The sequence below is a fragment of the Pleurodeles waltl genome, chromosome 1_1, assembly GCF_031143425.1.
Source record: "Pleurodeles waltl isolate 20211129_DDA chromosome 1_1, aPleWal1.hap1.20221129, whole genome shotgun sequence".
Lineage (NCBI taxonomy): Eukaryota > Metazoa > Chordata > Amphibia > Caudata > Salamandridae > Pleurodeles > Pleurodeles waltl.
Window position 1 is genome coordinate 223,021,169 of NC_090436.1, and position 24,448 is coordinate 223,045,616.

Genomic DNA, 24,448 nt, shown 5'->3' on the forward strand with positions numbered 1-24,448 from the left:
TTATTAAGAAATCCGTAGGAGGCACTGCTCTCTTAGTACAAGCCGCCAAGCTCTGGAACATCCTACCAGCCACCATTTAAAGCATCGAGGGTCAGTTCAGGTCAGAAGGCAGTTGAAAACATGGCTATTTCCAAGACAACTACCCCACCACACGTCTCTGCAACAGATGCTGGAAAGACAGCTGCACCATCAAACTCAATCTTCAGAAGTTGATATGCAGATTAGAAACAACCCAACCAGCAAACTGCTTTCGGTAGGCAGGTAAGTTAAGGAAAACTGACCTATGCTTTGTCAGGGTATTATATCATTATATAAGTTCATACGTAACATTTCTGGTTCACACTAATACCATAGCACTAAGTGGTTGGCAGCCAACTGTAACTTACACCTCTTACATTCATATAAGACATATCTGCTACAAGGGTTGTTCATCATTAGTAGTGTGCAGCCAATAAACCAGCCATCACTAAATGAGCAGACATTGAATACCTGAAGAGATCTGTTACACACTGTCAGTCAATTGAAGTACTTTAATCTAGTCCATGACTGCAGGTCCCAAATATCTACACCCTATTGCTGCTTCTTTACATCCCAAAATGACTTTCAGATATGAGATGATAGTAGCAATATACATCAACGCATCTCTCTGTACTGCTCTCTCCCTCCAACAATGCCAGCTGTGTCCCAGAACTATACCCTAGGTGGCAGATTTACTACGATTTTGCGTCAGGCTTGTGTCACTTTTGTGGTGCAGCCCGACATAAATTATTTTTGGTATTTACTAAGCAGTGCAAAGCCACCTTGCATGACTGTGCAGTTTAGTAAATACAAAGTAGCAAAAGCCAACTTATATTGCTGCCTTGAGTTACGTGACGTTGGGAAGGTGTTCCATATGTAAAGCATGGGCGTCATCACACATCCACCTACGGAATTTGATGCATGCCCAGATTTACTAAAGCTAATAAACTTTGGAATGCTTCAAAGTGGTATGCCTTCCCCAGTGAGGAGTAAAAATGAGAAGTTCTTTATTTCATCTTGTTACTTCCTTAATCTATGTGTACTGCACTGTGTAGCATGGACCAAATACAGTTTCCGGTCAGCAAACGGTGTCCTTCCATTGACTCTACACTCCTACGGGTACTTTTTAAAGTTTGCTTACATACCGTCTATATGAGCGCCTGAATCCCCAGTCCTTTCCTTCTCCCACCGTCTGTGCTCTTGTATTGCTGTTCCCCTCCTTCTCCTCTACATCTCCCCTGTATTGCTTGCCCCCGCACTTCTCCTGCCCTCTGTTGTGTTGCTGCTCCCTCATCTACACCTCCCTCATGTTGCTTGCTTCCACTGCAGTCCCCATGCCCTACATTGTGTTGCTGCCCACCCTCCTCCCCCGCAACCTCCCTTGTGTTGCTTGCCCCTCTGTTCTTCTCTCCATGGTGTTGCTAACCCCCCTCTCCCACTCCACGGTTCCCCTTGCCCCTTCCAAATCTCCTGTCTCCCACAAAAAACATTAAAGAAAGCCAACTAGTTCTTGAAAATGTGAGGTTTTATTTAATGTATTTAGACATATTACACAGCAGCGTGGGCTGCTGTACAACATGGCTTAAAGAGAAAAAAGAGCTATGGCGCAGTCAGCGATGGCCGCATTAGTGGTTTTTTTTCATTAAGCCATGTTGTACAACAGCCTACTCTGCTGTGCAACATGTCTAAAAATAAAACATTAACAGAGCCAGTAGATCTTGCACAGGCGAAACCTATTGGCTTTGCCAGTGCTTGTTAGCAAGCTGATTTGTTAACTGGTCTCTATGGCGCAGTCAGTGGTGGCCGCCTTAGTGTTTTTTTCTTCACTAACCCATGTTGCACAGAAGCCTACTCTGCTGTGCAACATGTCAAAAACATTGACAGCACCAGTAGATCTTGCACAGGCAAAACCTATTGGCTTTGCCAGTGCTTGTTAGCAAGCTGATTCGCTAACGGGTCTCACTTTTACTTTGGTGCTCTTGCCTATTTTCTGTTCCAGGCTGACCCTGCGTAAAACAAAATAATAATGTGCAGTAGGAGTGACTATATTGATTGTTCGAGTGGTAATAGAAAGTACCTTTTAGTTGTAGTAAATAATAGTTTTATAAAATGGGAGTAACGATCTGTGACTTAGGAAGGAAGCGTCTCCCCTAAAGCTCAAGTATGAACAAATGTTGTCAAACGTTACAGTTTTGTCTAGAGGCTTCAGGCATTTTTATTAGTTAACTTATTGTTTGTTAAGTAAAAAATGTTAAACTTGGACAAGCAAGTTGAAGTGCATTCTCGTTTGGTTTAATTACAAATAAACGGTAGACTTTGCATCACTTTTTGGGTTTAAATCCAACCCTACCCATAGGCCAGGGCTCCCTACATGTCCTACTTCAAGGGAGATGGGGGACGGAGGAGATGGTGGCAGTTCAGTATTCTAAATGTTGTTCTTTTACCGGACCAGCAATGAATCACATCCTATTGCTGAAAGTAACTTTGATGCCTTTTTGTTAAATGACTCATGGCTAAGGAATGCACCCAATCCAGATCTGGAGACTGCAGTCCCTAAGTCCCTCACAATCAGGAACAGTGACTGGTTTGGTGGGCGGAATGGTTGATTTCCCATTGTTTATGAAGCCACCTTTGTTCTTTGTATTACAACAAATATCTTAACTGCTTTCTGAAACCTTAGTGTGCAGGCTTCGCCCCTACCAGGCCATCTCACTGACACCGGTCTTGAAATATTGGCCACATAATACACGGTCAGTCTGGCTAGAAACGTTTGTGAATCTTGTTTGGAAGGTGGACAACCTTTCTTATATTGAGGGGCTTTAATCTTTATGCAGATGAATAAGTTGGTTAAGAGCTGCTTGCATAAGGCAGGACATAAGCTTGATATTGTGTTTGCACCTTCCCCTGTCATAACTGACGTGTCTAAGCAGCCCGTTGCATAGTCTGACTAATCAGTCATCTCTTTCGAGTCTGTATGTTCTGGGATTTAATTGCAGCCAGCTCCGGTCTCCATGGTATTGCTTGAGGTTTGGAGTATGTTTACTGTGGCTCCTGCCATCACCGAGATACAGCAGAGCATGTTCTTCATCTACCATTCTGGCGATGCCACAGAGCATTTACATTTTATATATATGTTCCCAAAGGGGTTTGTGCATCTGGATGCCCTCTGGCATTCTCAAAGAGTAGGTTTACTAACTTTTGGTTTATCCCAGATTTTGTTAAAGGGCTTTAGGCAACTATGCTGAAAATAAGTGTTGCATATGGTATTCTGAGGAGACACCTGTTCAATTTAGAATTACATTTCAACAATATACATTTTGTCTCCATGCAGCAAAGCTAGTTTTTTCTTACCTCATGTTTTGACTCTTCATCACACAGGTCTCTGGGGCTTTTCTGGAGTCCTCCAAATGAAGTGTGCCTAACATTACTCCTTATCAACTTTTGTGTTATAACTTGGTTTCATATTTTGTAAAGGCGATCTTTACATGTATGAGGAGATTAACTTTGCTCTGCTGACTGTGTGTGATACGAACACTAGAGATTGCCATGGTACTTTCCACAGCAAAGGGTTTTCATTGGAGATTCTTCACCTCCTAAATACCCACAGGCGCCAAACTGGATATTTAAACTTCTCATAGCTCCCCTGCACTGTTAGTGCTGGCTCATTATTGCCTCCGGAAGCAGTGTTGATGTGATCTCACTGGAGCCACACAGCACCACCCAGGCCCCCTTTTTTCCACATCCTTCGATGCGGATCTAGAGCTACTTTATCTGAATATTCACATTTTGGACAACTTTTTACTTTTCTACTTTGTGCAGTGCTGCTTATATTCCCCTGCCCCTTAAGGAATCAGGCTTAAAGCCCTGCCACTCCTGTCATGGACAAATGCCAATAGCCTGTGGCCGAAGCACAACTCAGTTGTGTGAAAAATGCATCCCCGTGCATGCTATGTCCATCAAGTAGCAAGAGTGAGCAAGACTTTAAATAATTCATGGCACTCAACGAGCATCAGGCCCGACACTGGTCACAGTCAGCCTCGAAGTTGCTCCCTTGCCCATTGTCTAGGGAGATGACTAAACATAATAAAAAGAGGAGAAAGTATGATGGCTCATCTTGATTTGTTCATGGTCACGAGATAAGTCACCCTGCCGTACTCCTCCCGCATCTTGATTTACTCAACAGCAATCCACCTGGAGAAGCTCCTCCAGCGGTTTCACCCCCTCCTGTGGTGACTTCTCCTGGGCCTTTTTCGTCTCGGCCCCTGCACCGGTCCTCCTACCAACACCGACTCTGATGCTGTTTTTAGCTCCCATGACCATCCCAGACTATCCAGAGTTTACAGCACATGGCGCCAACCCAACTTAGTTCATCCACAACATATTAGGTATTTTTAGAAATGCAGCAGTCCCTTTGCGAGTCTCTAGACCCCCTGAGACTGTTTGGACCTCCATTTGGGATATTGCTCGCAAATTCACCCACTGTACAATTTGACTTCAGAAGTCTTCAATAAAGCACACCCCTCCCAGTGGCTGGAGCTGCACCAGTGCCATGACCCTTGCTGGCAATTCTACCACTGATGTGCAATCTGGCGCCATCTATGCCAACACTGCCACTGGTTTCTCCAAAGAAACAGCCTACTAAAACCAAGGCCATCCTGACACAATATAGGAGGGAGGCTCAGAGGGTGGGCAAAGACAGGTACAGTAAGGAATTTCAATGTGGACCCACCCCGACAACAGTGTAGGCTAACCCTGGATGATACCTTTGGTACAGACTAGGACCAGATCAAAATGTCTGAGGTGATACCACATGATGACAATAACATCAGTGAAGTGGCCAATTTGCTGCCTTTTCCATCCTCATATACAGACATTTATTTGGCATAACAGTTCCCATGGATATTTCTACATGCAGATTCCTTTGTTCTTGATTGTTCCCAAAAATCCAGACTGGATCCTGAAACTTTTCATAGGTTATGCTAGTAGATAGTGCTGATTCCATCTTGGAGCTGGAAGCGGGGCTGGTTTGATGTAACTGGCTCCATATATCGCCACCCTGATGCACCAAGATAATGTAACTTTTTCTTTGAAGAAGTGACTCCTTTTTAGGTAAGCTGGGCCCATCTTAACCTTAAATCTGGATCTATCGGTCATACTAGCAGGTTCTCCTCTGTGATTTTTATGAGTGTGTTTCTTGGCTTGGTCCTTTTTCTGAAGGCTAGGAGAAGGTAGTAGTTACAATCCTACTTAAAACCCTCATTTAGATCCCAATGACTTAAAGAAAATATGCCATCAAGGTTTTCCTTTCATTTACCAAGATCATGGAACAGCGCTAAATCGCTAGCCAGCGTTCTCCAACAGAGCTCCTTGACTGATCTCAGTCTGATTTTCCTGGCAGATACAGCTCATAATCAGTCCTGGTATCCATTTTTGTGTGCTTAGTGCCTTTTCAAAACAGTGTGAGCAGGCAGATTTGCGGCTCTTGATTCTCTCCACTGTGCGTAATACAACAGAACCAAGATATTCTGGTATGACAGGCAAATGCAATTGGGTTGACTGAGTATTTTCAGAGAGACACTGAGATCTTTTCTAAGTGGGCATACTCAAGCAGTTGCCTTCACCTTCCATTCTATTATGATGTTCGTCAGATTTTCTTTGACCTATATTTCCAGCCAGTGGGGCTTAATAAGTTGTTTTGATTTAAAGGCATTATTCTGCTGAAGTTTGCTCACTAATTCTCTGAGTGTGTTAGCCAGGTAGAAGAATGCCTTTTTGCCGTCCATGATTGAGAAACATCAAAACCTGAATGGTGACAAGACTGAGATCCTGCTTCATGGGGGTGATCTTTCAGACTGGTTGTGGACAAGTTTCCTCCTTCTGACCACAAATCTAAAACCCTGAGAGCTGCCTTTTGGTGCCCAGGCCCATAAAGGTGTGGCCTTTCTGCTGGTTGTATGACAGAACCACGCACCAGCTTAACAACGCGGTCGGAACCACGACCGCCTCTTTACCACGCATGCCTTTACCACGAATTTCGTTGTAAAAGCATGCTTAGTAAAGGTATATGTGGTAACGCCATGCGTGGTTGTGTAATACAACCCTCACCCCACCCTAAAACCTACCCCGTCCTAAAAACTACCCCACCCTTTTCTAAAGACTACCCTGACCCCACCCTATAACCTACTCTGTCATGTCCTAAAAACTACCCTGAATTCCTGCCCTAAACCCTAAGAGCTGCCCTGTCCTAAAACCTACCCCACACCCATCCTAAAACTTACCCCACACCCACCCTAAAACCTACCCTGTCCTGTAAACTACCCCCACCCTGTCCTAAAAACGACCCCGATCCCCCATCCCCGCCCTAAACCTTAAGAAACTACCACACCCTAAGCCCTAAAAACTACCCCAGCCCCCCACCCTAAGCCCTAAAACCTACCCTGTCCTAAAAGCTATCCCACTGTGTCCTAAAAACTACCCTGACCCACGTCCTAAAGCCTACCCTGTCCTAAAAACGACCCCATTCTGTCCTTAAAACTACCCCAACCCCCGCCCTAAACCCTAAAAGCTATCCTGGTCTGACCTAAAACCTACCCCACCCTGTCCTAAAAACTACCCGACCGCCCAAACCCTGAAACCTTCCCTGTCCTAAAAACTACCCAACCCTGTCCTAAAACCTACCCTGTCCCCCACCCTAAAACCTATCCTGTCGTATAAACTACCCCACATTATCCTAAAAACTACCCCACCCAAAACAAACCTACCCTGTCCTAAAAACTACCCCAACCTGTCCTAAAAACTACCCCCGCCATAAACCCTAAAAACTACCCTGTTCTAAAAACGACCCCACCCTGTCCTAAAAACTATTCCAATCCCACCCTAAACCCTTAGAACTACCCTGCCCTGTCCTTAAACCTACCCTTCCCTGTCCTAAAAACTACCCTAACCCCACCCTAAACCCGAAAACCTACCTTATCCTAAAAACTGCCCCACTGTATCTTAAAAACTACCCCAACCCCGCCCTAAAACATAACTGTCCCAAAACCTACCCCACCTGGTCCTAAAAACTACCCTTCACCCTAAACCCTAATACCTACCCTGTCCTAAAAAGTACCCCATCCTGTCCTAAAAACTACCACGACCCCCCTGTCCCCAGCCCTAACCCTAAAACCTACCCCGTCCTGTCCTTAAAAATTCCCCTCACCCCCACCCTAAACCCGAAAACCTACCTTGTCCTAAAAACTACCCCACCCTATCTTAAAAACTACCCCAACCCTGCCCTAAAACATAACTGTCCTAAAACCTACCCCACCCTGTCCTAAAAACTACCCCGACCCCTCACCCTAAACCCTAATACCTACCCTGTCCTAAAAAGTACCCCATCCTGTCCTAAAAAGTACCACAACCCCCCCCTGTCCCCAGCCCTGAACCCTAAAACCTACCCTGTCCTGTCCTTAAAAATTCCCCTCACCCCCACTCTGAACCCTAAAACCTGCCCCACACTGTCCTAAAAACTATTCCGACCCCCTGCCCCAAACCCTACACTGTCCTAAAAACGACCCCACCCTGTCCTAAAAACTACCCTGACCCCTCCCTGAACCCTTAAACCTTCCCCACCCTATCTTAAAAACTACCCTGACCCTCTGCCCTAATCCCTAAAACCTGCACTACCCTGTCCTAAAAACTACCACAGCCCCCCACCTAAGCCCTAAAACCTACCCTGTCCTAAAAACTATCCCACTGTGTGTTTAAAAACTACCCTGACCCACGCCCTAAAACCTATCCTGTCCTAAAAACGACCCCATTCTGTCCTTAAAACTACCCCAACCCCCACCCTAAATCCTAAAAGCTACCCTGCTCTGTCCTAAAACCTACCCCACCCTGTCCTAAAACTACCCGACCCCCAAACCCTGAAACCTTCCCTGTCCTAAAAACTACCCAACCCTGTCCTAAAACCTACCCTGTCCCCCACCCTAAAACCTATCCTGTCGTATAAACTATCCCACATTATCCTAAAAACTAGCCCGCCCGAAACAAACCTACCCTGTCCTAAAAACTACCCCAACCTGTCCGAAAAACTACCCCCACCCCCGCCATAAACCCTAAAAAATACCCTGTTCTAAAAACGACCCCACCCTGTCCTAAAAACTATTCCAATCCCGCCCTAAACCCTTAGAACTACCCTGCCCTGTCCTAAAACCTACCCTTCCCTGTCCTAAAAACTACCGACCCCCACCCTAAACCCGAAAACCTACCTTGTCCTAAAAACTACCCCACTGTATCTTAAAAACTACCCCTACCCTGCCCTAAAACATAACTGTCCTAAAACCTACCCCACCCTGTCCTAAAAACTACCCCTCACCCTAAACCCTAATACCTACCCTGTCCTAAAAACTACCCCATCCTGTCCTAAAAACTACCACGACCCCCCTGTCCCCAGCCCTGAACCCTAAAACCTACCCCGTCCTGTCCTTAAAAATTCCCCTTATCCCCACCCTAAACCCGAAAACCTACCTTGTCCTAAAAACTACCCCACCCTATCTTAAAACCTACCCCAACCCGCCCTAAAACATAACTGTCCTAAAACCTACCCCACCCTGTCCTAAAAACTACCCCGACCCCTCACCCTAAACCCTAATACCTACCCTTTCCTAAAAAGTACCCCATCCTGTCCTAAAAACTGCCACGACCCCACTGTCCCCAGCCCTGAACCCTAAAACCTACCATGTCCTGTCCTTAAAAATTCCCCTCACCCCCACCCTAAACCCGAAAACCTACCTTGTCCTAAAAACTACCCCACCCTATCTTAAAACCTACCTCAACCCCGCCCTAAAACATAACTGTCTTAAAACCTACCCCACCCTGTCCTAAAAACTACTCCGACCCCTCACCCTAAACCCTAATACCTACCCTGTCCTAAAAAGTACCACATCCTGTCCTAAAAAGTACCATGACCCCCCTGTCCTCAGCCCTGAACCCTAAAACCTACCCTGTCCTGTCCTTAAAAATTCCCCTCACCCCCACTCTGAACCCTAAAACCTACCCCACCCTGTCCTAAAAACTATTCCGACCCCCTGCCCTAAACCCTACACAGTCCTAAAAACGACCCCACCCTGTCCTAAAAACTACCCCGACCCCTCCCTGAACCCTAAAACCTTCCCCACCCTATCTTTAAAACTACCCTGACCCTCTGCCCTAATCCCTAAAACCTGCACTGCCCTGTCCTAAAAACTACCCTGACCCCCACCCTAATACCCACCCCACCACCCTGTCCTAAAGACTACCCCCGCCCTGTCCTAAAAATTACCCGACTCCCCTCCCTGAACCCTCAAACCTACCCCACCCTGTCCTAAAAACTACCCGACTCCCCTCCCTGAACCCTAAAGCCTACCCCACCCTGTCCTTAACTCCCCTGACCCCCCTCCCTAAACCCTAAAACCTTCCCCACCCTGTCCTAAAAACGACCCCACCCTGTCCTAAAAACTACCCGACCCCCTGCCCTGAACTCTAAAACCTACCCCACCCTGTCGTAAAAACTAACTTGACCCCCTCCCCGCCCTAAACGTTCCCCAACCTGTTCTAAAAACTACCCTGAGACCCGCCCTAAACTTACCCAACCTGTTATACAAACTACCACAACCCCCCCATCCCCGCCCTGAACCCTAAAACCTACCCCGTCATGTCCTAAAAACTCCCCCGCCCTGAACCCTGAAACCTACCCTGTCCTAAAACCTACCCCACCCCGTCCTAAAAACTACCTCGGCCCCTGCCCTGAACCCTAAAAACTACCCCACCCTGTCCTAAAAAAACTACCCCTACTCCGCCCTGAACCCTAAAAACTACCCCACCCTGTCCTAAAAACTACCCGACCCCCTGCCCTGAACTCTAAAACCTACCCCACCCTGTCGTAAAAACTAACTTGACCCCCTCCCCGCCCTAAACGTTCCCCAACCTGTTCTAAAAACTACCCTGACCCCCGCCCTAAACTTACCCAACCTGTTATACAAACTACCACAACCCCCCCCATCCCCGCCCTGAACCCTAAAACCTACCCCGTCATGTCCTAAAAACTCCCCCGCCCTGAACCCTGAAACCTACCCTGTCCTAAAACCTACCCCACCCCGTCCTAAAAACTACCTCGGCCCCTGCCCTGAACCCTAAAAACTACCCCACCCTGTCCTAAAAAAACTACCCCTACTCCGCCCTGAACCCTAAAAACTACCCCACCCTGTCCTAAAAACTACCCTGACCCACCGCCCTAAAACCTACCCTTCCATGTCCCAAAAACTACCCAACCCTCTGCCCTAAACCCTCAAACCTACCCCACCTTGTCCTAAAAATTACCTCGACCCCCACCCTGAAAGCTAAAACCTACCCTGCCCTGTCATTAAAAATTCCCCCACCCTCTCCAGCACCACTTACCCGGCCTCTGTGTTCCCCTCCCGGCTGTTCTTGCTGTGGGCTTAAACCACGCATATGCATGGTGCCTTAACCACGTATTTGTGTGGATCATCCAAGTGTGTGTAACGCTACGGTTACTCCGGCTACGTGGAAAAGGCCGTTTCCCCTTTCTGCTTCCAGCAGTTGCATCTTTAAAAAAAGGTCTCTTCTGCTAATCCACTTGTTCTCTGTTAGGCCAAACCCGACTGTCTTTGGTAGAATGTTCCTAAACTCGAGACAGTGGTTTTTCCCTTTACAAATAACCATTGCCTAAGTGGCCTTGAGTATGGCTGGCCCGCAGAACGGACTTATCTTTTCTCCTTGGACAATGTTACAGCAACTAATCTTTCCCTATTTCTGCCTTTAACTGTTTGTTCGATATATAACTATTTTTTCATCTTTTTTGCTTATATCCTATATGCTCTCGGCTATCATCCTCACATACATAATTTTTAGAGACATTTAACTGTCACTAATAAATAAATAAAACACGATAGTGGGTACTAACAGAATAACAGAAATGGTCTTTTCCGACAGTGTTACCCAATCCTCAGTCGGACACCATGCCCCCCCTCAAACTCCCTACCCCCATTTTAAACTCCTTCGAAATTGGCACAAATTTTGCTATCTGTAAAATTCATTACGGAGCATAACTTTTCTTCTGAAATACACAGGTTTATAAGTACATCCAGGACAGCCTGCTTACATTATGGAACACACATACCCTACTTGGTCCCTCTAGTTCAGTGGTACTGTTGCTGAATACGTTCATCCTTACTGACTCCTCTTCAACGAATGCACCACTGACATATTAATGTATTGAACAACATGGGCACAGCTCTACGTGGGAAGGGCGTTTGGCTCTATGAAGAAGGCTTGGGACTGCGAATTTTCGCATTGTTAGCTCTGTCTTCTCATGCCACAGTAGCTGACAAGTTTAGGGGTAGGGTTGAGGCGGAGAAGCCTTGTACCGTTAACAATAGCCACCAGATATACAATATAACACATTGGTGGCCTATCTTTTTATTCTGTCAGCCAGCGCTCAAAAAGTTCACAAGTATTTGGTGCTTAGTCTGCAAGACTTAATGGTAACCATTCAAGAAGTAATGGGTATGTATGTTACTCAAATAAAATACATTTGTAGGTGTGCGAGATGTATTTTGTATCAGCTGTATTCAGCCAATAGAATATTGTTCAGCAGGCTTCTATGATATTTTACCTTTTCTTTACCTGGCCTTCAGTTTATAACTGCTGCATGAGACCACCGGTTTTCATTTTATTTTACAGGTCGTGGGGGCCGTGTTGGGACTCATGGGGGTACCTTATCTTCTTTCATTGTCAAGAACATCGCCCTAGATAAGACTGATGATAGCAACCCTCGTGAGGCCATTTTACGTCACGCAAAAGATGCTGAAGAAAATCCATACTGGGTCGCCCCAGCATATTCCCTGTGAGTATGCAAATTGAGAATTTAATCTTTAGATCTGAATGATTTGTTTTATTTCATTGTAATTTATTTTTTATTAATTATCTGACTTGAACTGAAGGCTTCGCATCACTTAAAGATTTTTTTTCATTGCATATTTGTCATGATTAATATCGTGCAAAGTAAAACCAACCATATCGGATTTTAGCAATCAGTCAGAAATACTTGAATTTAGTTCAAGCCCGACGTCATCATTAAACAAAGCGGCTGGCAGGAATAGAGGGCAAATGCCTATTTTGGAAGGTGTGAAACTTTGGATTCCATTTACTAATCTGCATTGAACCTTTCTGAGTTTGAGAGGTTAATCAGCTAAGTATCATATTTGACAATGTGAATGCATATTTATCAAATGGAGGTAAGAGTAGGCCCTAAAAGTGTTTCCATTAAACTTATATAGAGGAAATTGCCCTGCTAGAAACACAAAAGCGTCTCAACAAAAATAAAAAATACTCCGTTCACTTTGAACATCGTTTGGTATCCCTTGCTGGCTTGAGAACCCCCCAAAATGTAGCTCTTAATTATACCTGCACTTGTTACTGATATATTCGTATCTGTGGGTTAAGATTAATTTATCAACTGACCAAGCCCCTCTCTGTCTTCCATTTCAGCGTCTCCAGTGTTGTAGTCTAGACTATGTATATTAAGAATAAACTGGCAGTGGCTCCCTAGCTATGTACAGGACTAGGCAGGGTTAAAATAAAATGCTCCCTAGATAGTCCCCCTTGATGGATACTTCTGCTCACATATTTCTCACATTTGGAATATCCCCCAGGTGCCAGGCTGGATCCGGAAGTTTTCCTAGCAGTGCTCCCCCGTGAGGCTAGGTGGGTGTATTTGGCTCACATTGGCTTTGCTCTGCCCTGATAGTGACTGAGGGGAGCCGCAACCCCTGCGTGCCAACATCAGTGTCTTTCTGTTTGCGCCTTTGAATACAAATCAGGGGCTCCGCATGTCTTTATCATTGGTTGACAAGCTTTTTCCAAAGTGTGCCTGTGGTGCTTGGAGCAAGATTTCAAATAATGTGAGGAATGTTTGCTAATGCAACCAAAGGCATTTCAAGACTGTGAAGCAAAATCTGTACGTCGCTGAGCATCGAAAGGAGCAACGCAAGTCTTGCTCTAAGTCAAGGGCACTGACCTGTTCCCACAACAGGTCTTCTTCAAAGTCAATATCGTCTGGTAAGTCTCAGTTGAAGAGGAAACACAAGACGCCGTAGCTGGAATAAATTCCATCCCATGACACTATCCTAACAGCAGCTGCAATGGAGTCAATGTGCCACTCAATTGTGCTCCCAATCCCTGATTTGAGGAGCTGATTCCACAGTTAATTTTGATACATTCTGAGTTTCTCAGGCCATCGACGACAGCGCAGCAGGTCGAGGCATTTAAGGAGGCCATGCTGCATCTTTTTTTTGCACTTTTTTGGCTCCATTTGGTGTGCCTTTGGAGCCTAATGATCATCTTGGCCGTCTCTTCGGGTCACTAACAGCAGGTCCACCCACGGGTCACTAACAGCAGGTCCACCCGCAGTGCCATCTGAGTCTTTCATAACCATTTTGGATTTTGCACCAACTCTAGTGCTGCTTTCCATTCTGGCTCCAAGACCTTTGCTGTTTCCTTCTCCGTTAATGCTGGTCCCAAAATTGCGACAGCTGGATTGTCTCTTTTTCCCACTGTGGTGCCTGAGCCGCCTCGACCCCAACTGAGGTGGCTTTCTGACTCCACTCCAGCGCACCCGGTACCTGTACAATCGGATTCATACGAAACACTTCTGCTTCCAAGGAGCCATTCTCAGTTGCTCCACCAGCTTGTCAGTTTAAATTGTGACCATAGATATGATGATCACAGTATAAGTATGGATTTACAGGAGGTCAGTGGGCTGAATACGTTCCCTGATACAGGATGGTTTCACCCAGGGCTGCCACAAAGGAAGACAGTGTTGAGATTAAAACAAATGTTTTTTGCTGAAATCCTTCAGCTTAGGCCATCTTCTAAGACCCTAGTGCTGTTCAATGAAGCCCCAACTGACACCATTTTGGGCACTTGGTCTAAACCTGGCACCTATTCTCTAGTGAACAGAGAGGTGGCCAAATGCACCTGGTGTCCCTGATTGTCTTACGTAGTATCCTACGCTTAAGACTTTGGTGGTGCAAGTTTTCACTAGCAAAGTGAATCCTTTTGCTTTCCCCATGACCGTTCCAGGACAGTCAGAAGATTGAGGCATTTGAGAAGCAAATGTTCTCTTTCGCTGACTTAGACATGTGAATGGAATGCGAGCTACCTGTTAATCCATTATCTCCATGCTCTCAGCAGCATTGCCACTGACATCTTGCTAGTGGTGCTGGAAGAGTTCAGAACCTCCTTTGTTCAAACCATTCAGGATGTGCCCAAATATTTAATTCAGGCTGGCCTGGACACTACAGATTGTTTGGGGCGACTAGCCAGTGTGGTGTTTTTGTCACCACTCATGGATGAGATCCATAGGCTTTTCTGGAGATGGGCAGGCAACCCTCATGGATATGCCTTTTGGTGAATCCCACCATTCTGGGGAAAAAGCTGAATCTACCCTGGCATGCTCCTTGAGCCTTTTTACCTCTGCTAGAGATCTCCCTCATCAGTATGAGTCCTTCTGCAGTTTCTCCAGAGGGTTGTCATCTAGTCAAAGCCAGGCTCCCTGCCCCTGCTTCAGTCACTGCAGTCCTTTCATGGCCAGAGATGATCATGAGGCAGAAAACATGCAGATCAACAGGGACACTAGTCTTCCCAGTCCCCCTCTACTGCGGCTTCTGCCGCTAATCCATTTTAGTGTGCCCTTAGTGGCACACAATTACCCTATGATTGACAGTATTAAGCGTTTTCTCTCAGGGCGGATGTCCATCACATGTGACAGATGGGTCCTCCTGATCGTCCAGGAAAACTATACCCTTCCATATCTTTCTGAATGAGCAGGAATGCAGTGTGCAACATGTGGGAATCTGCGGCCAATTAGAGTGAGCTTGAGGACTTGAAGAGTAACAAACTGACTGTAGAGGAACATTTGGATAGGATTGGCTTGTACTATAACAAAGTAGATCCTTGCATGCATGTCACTGAACAGAAACGTTTCAGCTGGAGGGGGTGGTCAGCATTTTAGAAGGGCCAAAATCAGTATGTTGAGCTCCTCCATTGACCATGCAGCAGATGCTACCTACAATGCTAAGCTATACTTCTTTTGTCCCTCGGATGATCTAGAACTCTGACATGTAGTTGTCCAGTTTGCCCTGTAATTGTGCTATTACGTCCAGATCTTGATTTCGTTTTTTTTAGTGGGCTGGTATTAACCTGTTTTAGGGAAGACAGTACACAGCCCTACTTTATGGACGTTCTGTTGATGGTGGGAGTAACGGTTCAAATAGCTTTGAGAATGTCAACTGTGGACATTAGCTGTCTTGGGATAGGGATCTGTAGTCTGTAGTTTTTACATATCAAAAAAGATTTTATCTTTGGATGATTATGTGAAACTGAAGGGTGTAGTTTAGCTAGCTTCCATCGCTTGCTTGTCATGGCAGCAAGATTATGAAGGCTGCAGTTGTTTTCTAGTCTTGAGTGGAAATATCCTTCAAATGTCTTTGTGCATTCCCCTTGCCAATCAACCATAACTTTTGGGTATTGCCGTAGACAGGACTCTTAGCACTATGTTGTCTAGAATGCGCCTGAACAATAGTTTATATTCTCCTAAAAAGTCTACATTTGAGTCATAGTATTATGGAATTCTTAATTTTTTTTTGTTTGTTTTGGTTTATTTGCACAAACAGCATAACAGGATGCAAGCACACACCCATAACTATAATAAACATTGCAGGGGGTTACATTGAAGCAGCACAGAGTACAGAGTCAGGCTAAGGCTTTAGGCAATACATTAAGTACACTAAGAGACTTGTGATTGCCACATCAACATCCTAATATGCACATACAGCTGACCACAGTCAAGACCCAGTCTCACCATCAATAAGGTCCATGTCATAGTATCTTATCCAGTGACTCCAGATTTTGTAAATATTTGCGGGGCCATCCATGGCTCTTGTAGGTTACTTTCTTCGAGGCCATCCTTGTGAAGTGGGGACTTCTGGCACCCTCCAGTGTTTAGCAATATCCCTCTTTGCCACCATCAGTCCTAAACTACTGAAAAGGAGTTTGGCCCTGGAATGTCCACATCATTCAGGATTCAACTACAATATATTTAAGCTCAAGTGAGACATCAACCACCAAGATCCTTGGTAATTCTCGTACTATCTTTTTTCAAAAGGCCTAAATGGCTGGACAGCTCCACAGTGGGTGTAGGAAATTCCCACTGTCCCCATTACATCTCATGTAAATCGGGGATATTGCTCTCACCATTTTATATAGTCGCTCCCGGTCGTGGTAAACCCTGTGTAGTATCCTGAGATGTATCATCTTTAGCCTGAAATTTATAGCTACCTCCCGTGGGTGCATCAGGGCCGCTTCCCAGTCTACATCATCCATCTCTCCTATGTCTCTTGCCCATCTTTCGTATAGCTTAGTCAAGGTGTTTGGCATGTTATTAATTAGTGATTTATAAGTGAGGGAACTGCCCCATTCCCGAGCGCTTCCATGAGCAGCCTACCCTCCAGGAGATCACTGTCCGGTATTTCAGCCTCGCCAGCCACACGTGTCGTAGCTGTGCATGTTTTAGGTATTGGTTCAGGTGCAGTTGATAACCCCTCTGGAGCAAGAGGAAAAACATGAGGTCTCCATTCTCAAGACTTTCCCTATTGTGTGTCAGGCCTCAAATCTCCTCAGCTTCTCTAGTTCCTGCAACATTGACCTTTCCACAGGGGCGTATCCCTGATCACCTTCTGTGCCCACCCTGTGTGTCTGGTGGCCTTTGTCCACATCTCCAGCGCCACCTGCATAGCCGGCAGTAGCTGTCAGTCCCTTCCACCCCCATACAGAAAGTGGAGGTGCGATTGTGCCCCCAGTCAAGTCCTCCCTAGTTGGTATGTTGGGGGAGTGTGGGGTGTAAATATCACGTCATTTATGGTTATCAAATCATAGGCTTTAGTGTCTGGAAATGGTGATCTCTCCATTGTGAGGGTTGCGCTGTAGCATCTGGAGTGCTACTTTGGGGCAACCCTTGTTCAACAGTAGGGTCCTCAGCTCCCCCTCTATTTTGGTGAACTTTTTTCCAGAATTTTGTAGTGCATGTTTTGGAGGGCATAAATGAGCTTGGGAAGTGTAATCATCCTAAAGCTAGCCCCGTCATCTCTCTGCATTTCCCTGAACTTGCTGGACTACCTGCCCCAGGTTCTGGACTAAGCATAGTTATCTACAGGGGTTCAAACAGAGGCAGAGGTATTGAAAGCCCTCTCCATCTACTGTCAACCTCTGTGGGAGGGCAGTCAAATCTAGTGAGCTGACAAAGTACTGGATATATTCTACTCCCAGAGTAACCACCATATGTTTCAAAGTTCTGGAAAATGACCAGGATCATTGTGGGTTCGGTGATGTAGAAGAGAATATCATCTGTGTACACTAAGACCTTTTCCTCCTCAGTGTCAGAGGGCTCTATCTTCAAGCCTTGTATGTCAGGATATTCTTGGGCCATACATGCCAAGGGCTTAGTGGTGAGGGCAAAGAGGAGAGGGGACAGAGGACATTCCGGTTGGGTCCATCTCACAAGTGTTATGTAATTCTTAAACATGTTTTCAGTGACTGAGGACTAAAGGTTTCTTACAATTTTAGTAGTTCCAGCAAAGCTTCCAGGTCTGATGTGGCCCTGTTTCTTGCACGTCTGACGAAACATTGTTCATATTTAAGGTTGTTGCATTCATCAATTGGTGCATAGTTTAATGGTAGATCGGTTACGATGTGGGCACTTAGTAGTTTTATTATTAACTATGTATTTTAGGTTTACATACATCACTATAAAAAAAACATCCTCCCGCCAACAGTGTTGACTGGACGACCACCATGAGCAGTGACTTTCCCATTGTCAAATGAGCAGATTTATAGGCATCAAGATTGTAGAAGAATGCATATAACAAAGATCAGTCCTATAATTTGCAAGGGAATATGTAAAATGTATAAATACTAATACTCTACCTACAAACCTAAACTTCAACATGGGGTCAGCATGTGTAGAGCTCAAATATAAAATGTAACCACATTGCTCTAACACTGTAGAACAATAGACTCTAGATATCTCTGTCTCCTTAACAAGAATTGACAAAGCCAATAGGGCGCACCTACACCAAAGCTTTTGGCCTTGCCACTGTGTTTTAGCCATGTTGTACACCAGTGTGGCTGCTACTCAACATGGCTAAAAGGGAGTGCCATAGAAGAAAGTGGTGTGGAGTGGAGTGCCCTAGAGTTGAGTGGCGGAGAGTGCTGTGGAGTGCCGTAGATTGGAGGGTCGTAGAGTGGAATGTTGGGGAGAGTCACATAGTGGGGTGGAGTGTCATAGGGAGAGTGTCATCGAGTGGATGGCATGGAGTGGAGTAAACTGTTGTGGAGTGGTGTAGAGAGAAGCATCTTAGAGTGGAGTAAACTATAGTGGCGTAGGGTAGAGTGGACGGGTGTTAACTGGCATGGTGTAGAGTAATGAGAGTGGAGGAGAACGGCCTAAAGTGGAGCGCCATGGAGTGTTGTAGAGTGGAGTACAGTTGTAGAATGGAGTGGTGTAGAGTGAATAGGCATAGAGTGTCCTAAAGTGAAGTGGCATTGAGTGAAGTGGAGTGGCATTGAGTGTTGTAGAGCGAAGTGGAGTGTAGTAGAGTAAAATGTTGTAGAGCGGAGTGTCATAGGGTGAAGTTAAGTGTCATGGAGTGGCGCAGAGTGAAATAAAGTTTAATGGAGTGTCATGGATTGCCAGTAAAAGAGGGTGGAGTGTCGTAGAGTGGCATAGAGTGGAGGGACGTAGAGTAAAGTGGCATGGACGGGAGTGTCGTAGAGTGGACTAAAGTGTGGAGTCAAGTAGTGTCGTAGAGTGAATTAATGTTGTATAGTGTCATGGAGCGGCATAGAGAGGAATATGTTTTCATTTGAAATGACCATTACATTTGCACAGACATACAGTTTTAATGATAACATTTTACAAAGCACTATAAATGGTAACATTTGGAAATTATCATCACCTAGTGTATTGATTTGTTTTGGTCCTATTAAAATATTTACTTCCACCACACTTAAAATTAGAGAAAAATTTGCTTCATTTGAGCTTTCCTAACACTGATGCATTCTGAAATATTTGTACGGTTCATTTGGAGGCATTTACATTTTGTTGTGTGTTAGAAACAAATGACATCCTCCAGACTTTTTACATTCCTATACCCAGCAAGACGGTCTCATGAATACTCTCACTTCGTAGTTAGCGGAAAAAAGGTAAACACCCAGCTCCCTGGAAGACCGAGTCTAACATTTGACCTCTGTCAACACAAATGACGAGATAAAAACAAGATTTAAAGGACTGTTTATTGCTCCTTCATTTCTGAACTCTAGCATGGTTATTTTGCGGGTGTTTCCACAGGCTTCACTTCTCTACTTCCAGTAGCTTTGGCATGGGTTCTGAAATTGAGGAAGAGGGTTGTTTTAAGTTATGCTATTCTTAAAGAGCACTGACTAAAATAAACAAGCTCATAGAACATTGTTCCTCACAAGCATGCAATATTGATGAACTGGTACTAGAAAAGACACTTAGAACCGTCAAGAAAGGAGGCAGGAAACCCTTTCAAAGAAATACAGCACTTTACTGCTTCCTGGAGTAGAAAACAAGGGTGATAAGTGAAAACACTTCTACTCCTGGAGAGTTTGTCACTAAAAATAAAAAAAAGAGTTGCCAGTAAGCAGGCATTTGTGGAAGAATACAAAGAGCCAATCAGGGAGGTGGTAAACAGGCTGTGCTCCCTGGGAGGTACAAATGCATGCTGGATGGCTAAAAGAAATAAAACCAGTAAATAGAAAGCAAGCACTTGTGTTGCAAACCACAAAGTTAGTGGTAAGCAACAGGTGGAATGCATTCGGAGGCTAGCTTTCAGAATGTCCCCAGGAACTCTTTTGCAATCAGACAGCTGTGCTGTCTGGTAGGCTTCAACTTTAAAAGCATCTATCTCCTGTAGCAAGTACACATCTTTAGTGTAGCTCAGGGAAGATTTCAGAGGACACCAAGGGGGTCATTACAACCTTGGCGGAGAACCGGCGGTAACACCGCCAACAGGCTGGCGGTCTTACCTTGGTGAATTATGACCATGGTGGTTACCGCCATGGCCATCCGCCGGTTCTCCGTCCCGCCCGCCAGGGCGGAAACGACCGCCGGGCTGGAGACCTGGGTCTCCAGCCCTGCGGCCGTCAGTATACCGCTGGCGGTATTTGGACCCGGCTTACCACTGTGGATTTCCAGCAGTTTGAACCGCCATGAAATCCATGGTGGTAAGCACTATCAGTGCCAGGGAATTCCTTCCCTGGCACTGATAGGGGTCTCCCCCACCCCCTACCCCCACCCCCCTGCCACCTCCCAAAGGTGGCAGGGCCCCCCCTCCCCACCCGACCCCCAACATAACATTACTCACACACACCCGACACGCATGCAGGCACCACCAACACACGCACACACCCCGACGTACATGCCCACAGCCACACACACAGTCAGGCACGCACACCCACATTCAAACATACACGCACACATCCATACAGACATATCCACAGGCATACACGCACTCACACACCCCCTCTACATACACACACGCACACCCACATGCACGCACACAACACACAACACCCCCCTCCCCTAACGGACGATCGACTTACCTGTTCTATCGATCCTCCGGGAGGGGACGGGAGCCATGGGGGCAGCTCCGCCGACACGGCCACGCCAACAGAACACCGCCACGGCGAATCACAGGACGTGATTCGCTGGGCGGTGTTCTGTTGGCGTGGCGGTGGAGGTGGAGCAACCTCCACTTCCCCGCCGCCCGCAAGTATGGCTGTTGGCGGCTCTCTGTCGGAAGAACGACGGAGAGCAGCCAACAGTCATAATATGCCGAGCGGCAAACCGCCTGCACAGGCGGTCTTCCGCACGGCGGTCCCTCAGCGGTCTTGCAAAAAGACCGCCGAGGTCGTAATGACCCCCTAAGTCTTTTGGACATGCATGAGCAGGTTGAAGAAATGCAGCTCTCTCTATTCAATACAGACAGCCGTATCTTCCAGCCAGTCTGCCTTATGAGACTTTGGGCCTCTCATCCTCACCTTAGCCACATACTGTTTCGCCATTGACAATGCAAAACCCCCTTTGATTCCCTTTATTCTCTGAAATGCATATCCCAACTGTGTCAGCAATGGTGAAATATCAAAGTGTATTATCTAAGACAGACAGTCCGATCTTGTATTTCTGTGCAAGTAAATGCAGCATGATTAAAGTAAAATCTTCAGCATACGGGTCTAACAAAATCGATAAATTTATACAAGGAAACAGGAATTTTGTGTATGTGTTTATAAACGTAAAGTGACGCAACTGATTGAGCACAGTATAGTCCCAGCACTTGTTAGTAAGGTCCATCACTATGCTGAATCCCACACTTGTCTGACCTTAGAGTGTCAACCCACAATGTTTACAGAACCCCATGAACGTAGTGTTGAGTATGTCATATAAGTTGAGTCAGAGGTATAAATTCGGCAAGTTCATTTGGATAGGTTTGGTGAGCCTTCTCCAACAAGTAGCTCGTGAGATACTGGTAGCTACCCAGCTACCTTTAAGTAGCTCTCCTTCGTGCTCAGTCCAGCATATTAAGTTAGAAGCTTTTGCTTAGTTTATTCAGCATATGTATGTATACCAAAGCATGAATTTCAGAAACAAACGTGTGTATTTGCAGAACTCCGAATGCGGATGTTTGGATAAATATGCTTGACTTTTCAAAATATAGTTGAAGCTGATAATTGAGTGAAACATCTTATGGCATTGGGGAGACTTATTAGTAATATTAGTACCTTGGAGCCAGAGGAATAGCAGCTATGGTTATGTGTTACCCGCATAGAGGCATTCCACATCAACAAATCCTTTTTTACATTACTGCTGGCAACTGTCCTTGATGAACTGAGGTGATCACTGGCAATCTTGCATGTAGTGGCCACAAAAGTGGTCGAATTTTGTGTTCAATATTACAATAATAATAATAATAGTAGCTCAGGAATGATTTCATTGAGCATAAGTAGTTCTTACTAAGGAAAAAATTGGAGATGCCTGTTTTGGTATCTTACCTCTACGGTATGTAATAGTCTAACATATAAACACATATGAAGTCACACTGGAACCTCCTTTATGTGTATGTATGGAGTTATAAAAACATCCCATCTCTATAAAGTTGCCTGTCCTGTTAAATCTGCTACAACCAACTCCGCTATCAGAGGGAACAGTGGAATGCTCAGCAGTGTAACTGCAGTTCTATATAGCTGTGTATCCAGCAAGCCCCCCGTCTCATCCCCAGTTAGTGGAGGTGACTGTCTGAATCAGGGGATTTGACCTTTTAAATATGGGTTTGAATGCCATCTCTAATAATGCATCCTCTAATGCCTGTTCTTTCTCAACAACCAGAGTCCGTATTGCAGAAAGTGACCGGGGGCACAACGACATGTGCGTTCGCGGGTCACTTTTGTAATACAGAAGGCGCCATAGGTGCTTGTGCAGCCATTTCTGAAATAGTGACAGCACTAACACTTTTGTGAGAGGACGTTCCCTCATATTTATGGGGGATATGGACCCATGCAATTGTGGGAATCACTTTACCTCGGGCACAGAGGCAAACATTCCTTTAGTAGGCGCACAAAGTGTGCCCCACAAGGTGGCACACTGTCATTACGTCCCCTGAGGGCAGCCCTGTAGAAGGATGAAAGGGAGTCCCAGGGACCTCCAGATGTCCCCCTGCAAGCGGGTGCAGTAACACACTGCAGTCATCTGCAAGGGGATCTATAATCCCTCTTCAAAGTGCAGGGGTGTTGCTGCCTGCACTGTGAAACACAGAGTGGCTTTGAAGCAGCTGCTTTGTATTTCACTTGAATGCTGTACCCACAGGGCAGTGGACATTCACGGTTGCCCTGAGGGCAGCACTTTCATCATAATAGGGAGACCTTTACCTTTTTGCTTGCAGCACACCCACTTAAAGATTTGTCTTGGAGTAAACATGGAATGTCTGCCTTAATAGTATTATGGGCTCTAATGTGGAAAGGTAGGGGGAAGGTGAACTCTGAATATAGCAATAATGGGAACTCTATGTGTACCTGAGAAGTGCTGAGTGTAAATGGGAAGACCCCTGACTTCTCCCAATTTATTTTAATCCCATACTAACCATCAGTATTAAGAATGTCCTGGTAGAGATTCAGCCCTTTGCATTTGACAAAGAAAAAGATGATGACTGCATGCATTGAAATCAATAGGTTTTCAGTAATAAATATCAGTCCTCTGTGTGCATGCTGTTCCCTGAACCAAGTCAGTAGTTCCGTCACGGTCTTGAAGAGGAAAGGGGGAGGCAAGTTTTTCTTGTCCCTGTGCAGATTCTCGAAGATCTAGAAAGAACCCTTTTAATTCTAAATCTTGTATTAGGGTTGGTGTGTAACAGTGAACTGAGTGGTGCTCATCGCAGCCAAGGTCAGTGTGCCACTCAGACTGACACCCTGTAATACACAAACACAGCCTTACCAGCTAGCCACCAGGTGGGAGGCAGAATCCACAGGTTCTTTCCCGGTTGGCAGGAGATCAAATCGAATAGGTGGGGATTGCAAATTGGCCAGAAAGGTTATGCCCTACCCTCTCTCTCTTTCCCGCCGCACTTGCCACCATCCCCCCAGTGACTGATAGAAAACCACCTCTCCATTTTGTGGCAGGAAGTGCAAGGTCTTTTTGAACTAAGGGGCTGTAGAGAGGTTGCTAGTGCCAGAAGTAGTGGTTGGTATTCCTACTTTCTGGTGCCCAAGAAGGACAGAGCTCTTTGGCCTATTCTAGATCTGCATCCTATCAGTGCCTTCCTGCAGAAGTAGTTCATAATGCTCACCCTGGCCCACGGCTTGTCTGCTCTTAGCCCTGGAGAATGAATGGTTGAGTTGGATCTGCAGAGCGCATATTTCAATATTCCTGTCCTGCCGGCCTATCAGTGCTACCTTCAGTTCATGGTGTGGGAGAGCATTTTCAGTTTGCTGTCTTTCCCTCTGGTCTTACGAGTGCCCCTAGGGCTTTCATGAAAGTGATGGCGGTGGCGGCAGCACTTATTCAGAGGCCAGAGGTGTAATTTTTCCCCTACCTTAACGACTGGCTGTTGAAGGCGTGCTTGCCCCAGGAAGTCGTCAACCACCTCCAGACTATGGTCAACCTGTTGTCATCTTTGGAGTTCACTATCTCATTGAGGTCGACTCTGAGGCTTCTGGGACTGATGCCCTCCTGCATTCTTCTGGTCGCAGACTCTAGGTGCCATATGCCAACCGTGCAGTGGGATCTGAAGTACCAGTGGCCTCAACATCAAGGGGACCT

The 24,448-nt window shown here is 45.8% G+C and overlaps 1 protein-coding gene across 1 annotated transcript in view; it reads left to right on the forward strand.

Moving 5' to 3' along the window:
* The window catches only part of WDR70 (WD repeat domain 70), a 1,287,307-nt gene that overhangs the window by 1,118,890 nt on the left and 143,969 nt on the right, over window positions 1-24,448 (forward strand). The window contains exon 16 of the mRNA XM_069221254.1: window positions 11,743-11,905. Coding sequence (XP_069077355.1) covers window positions 11,743-11,905 — 163 coding nt within the window. The remainder of the gene's footprint in view (window positions 1-11,742; window positions 11,906-24,448) is intronic.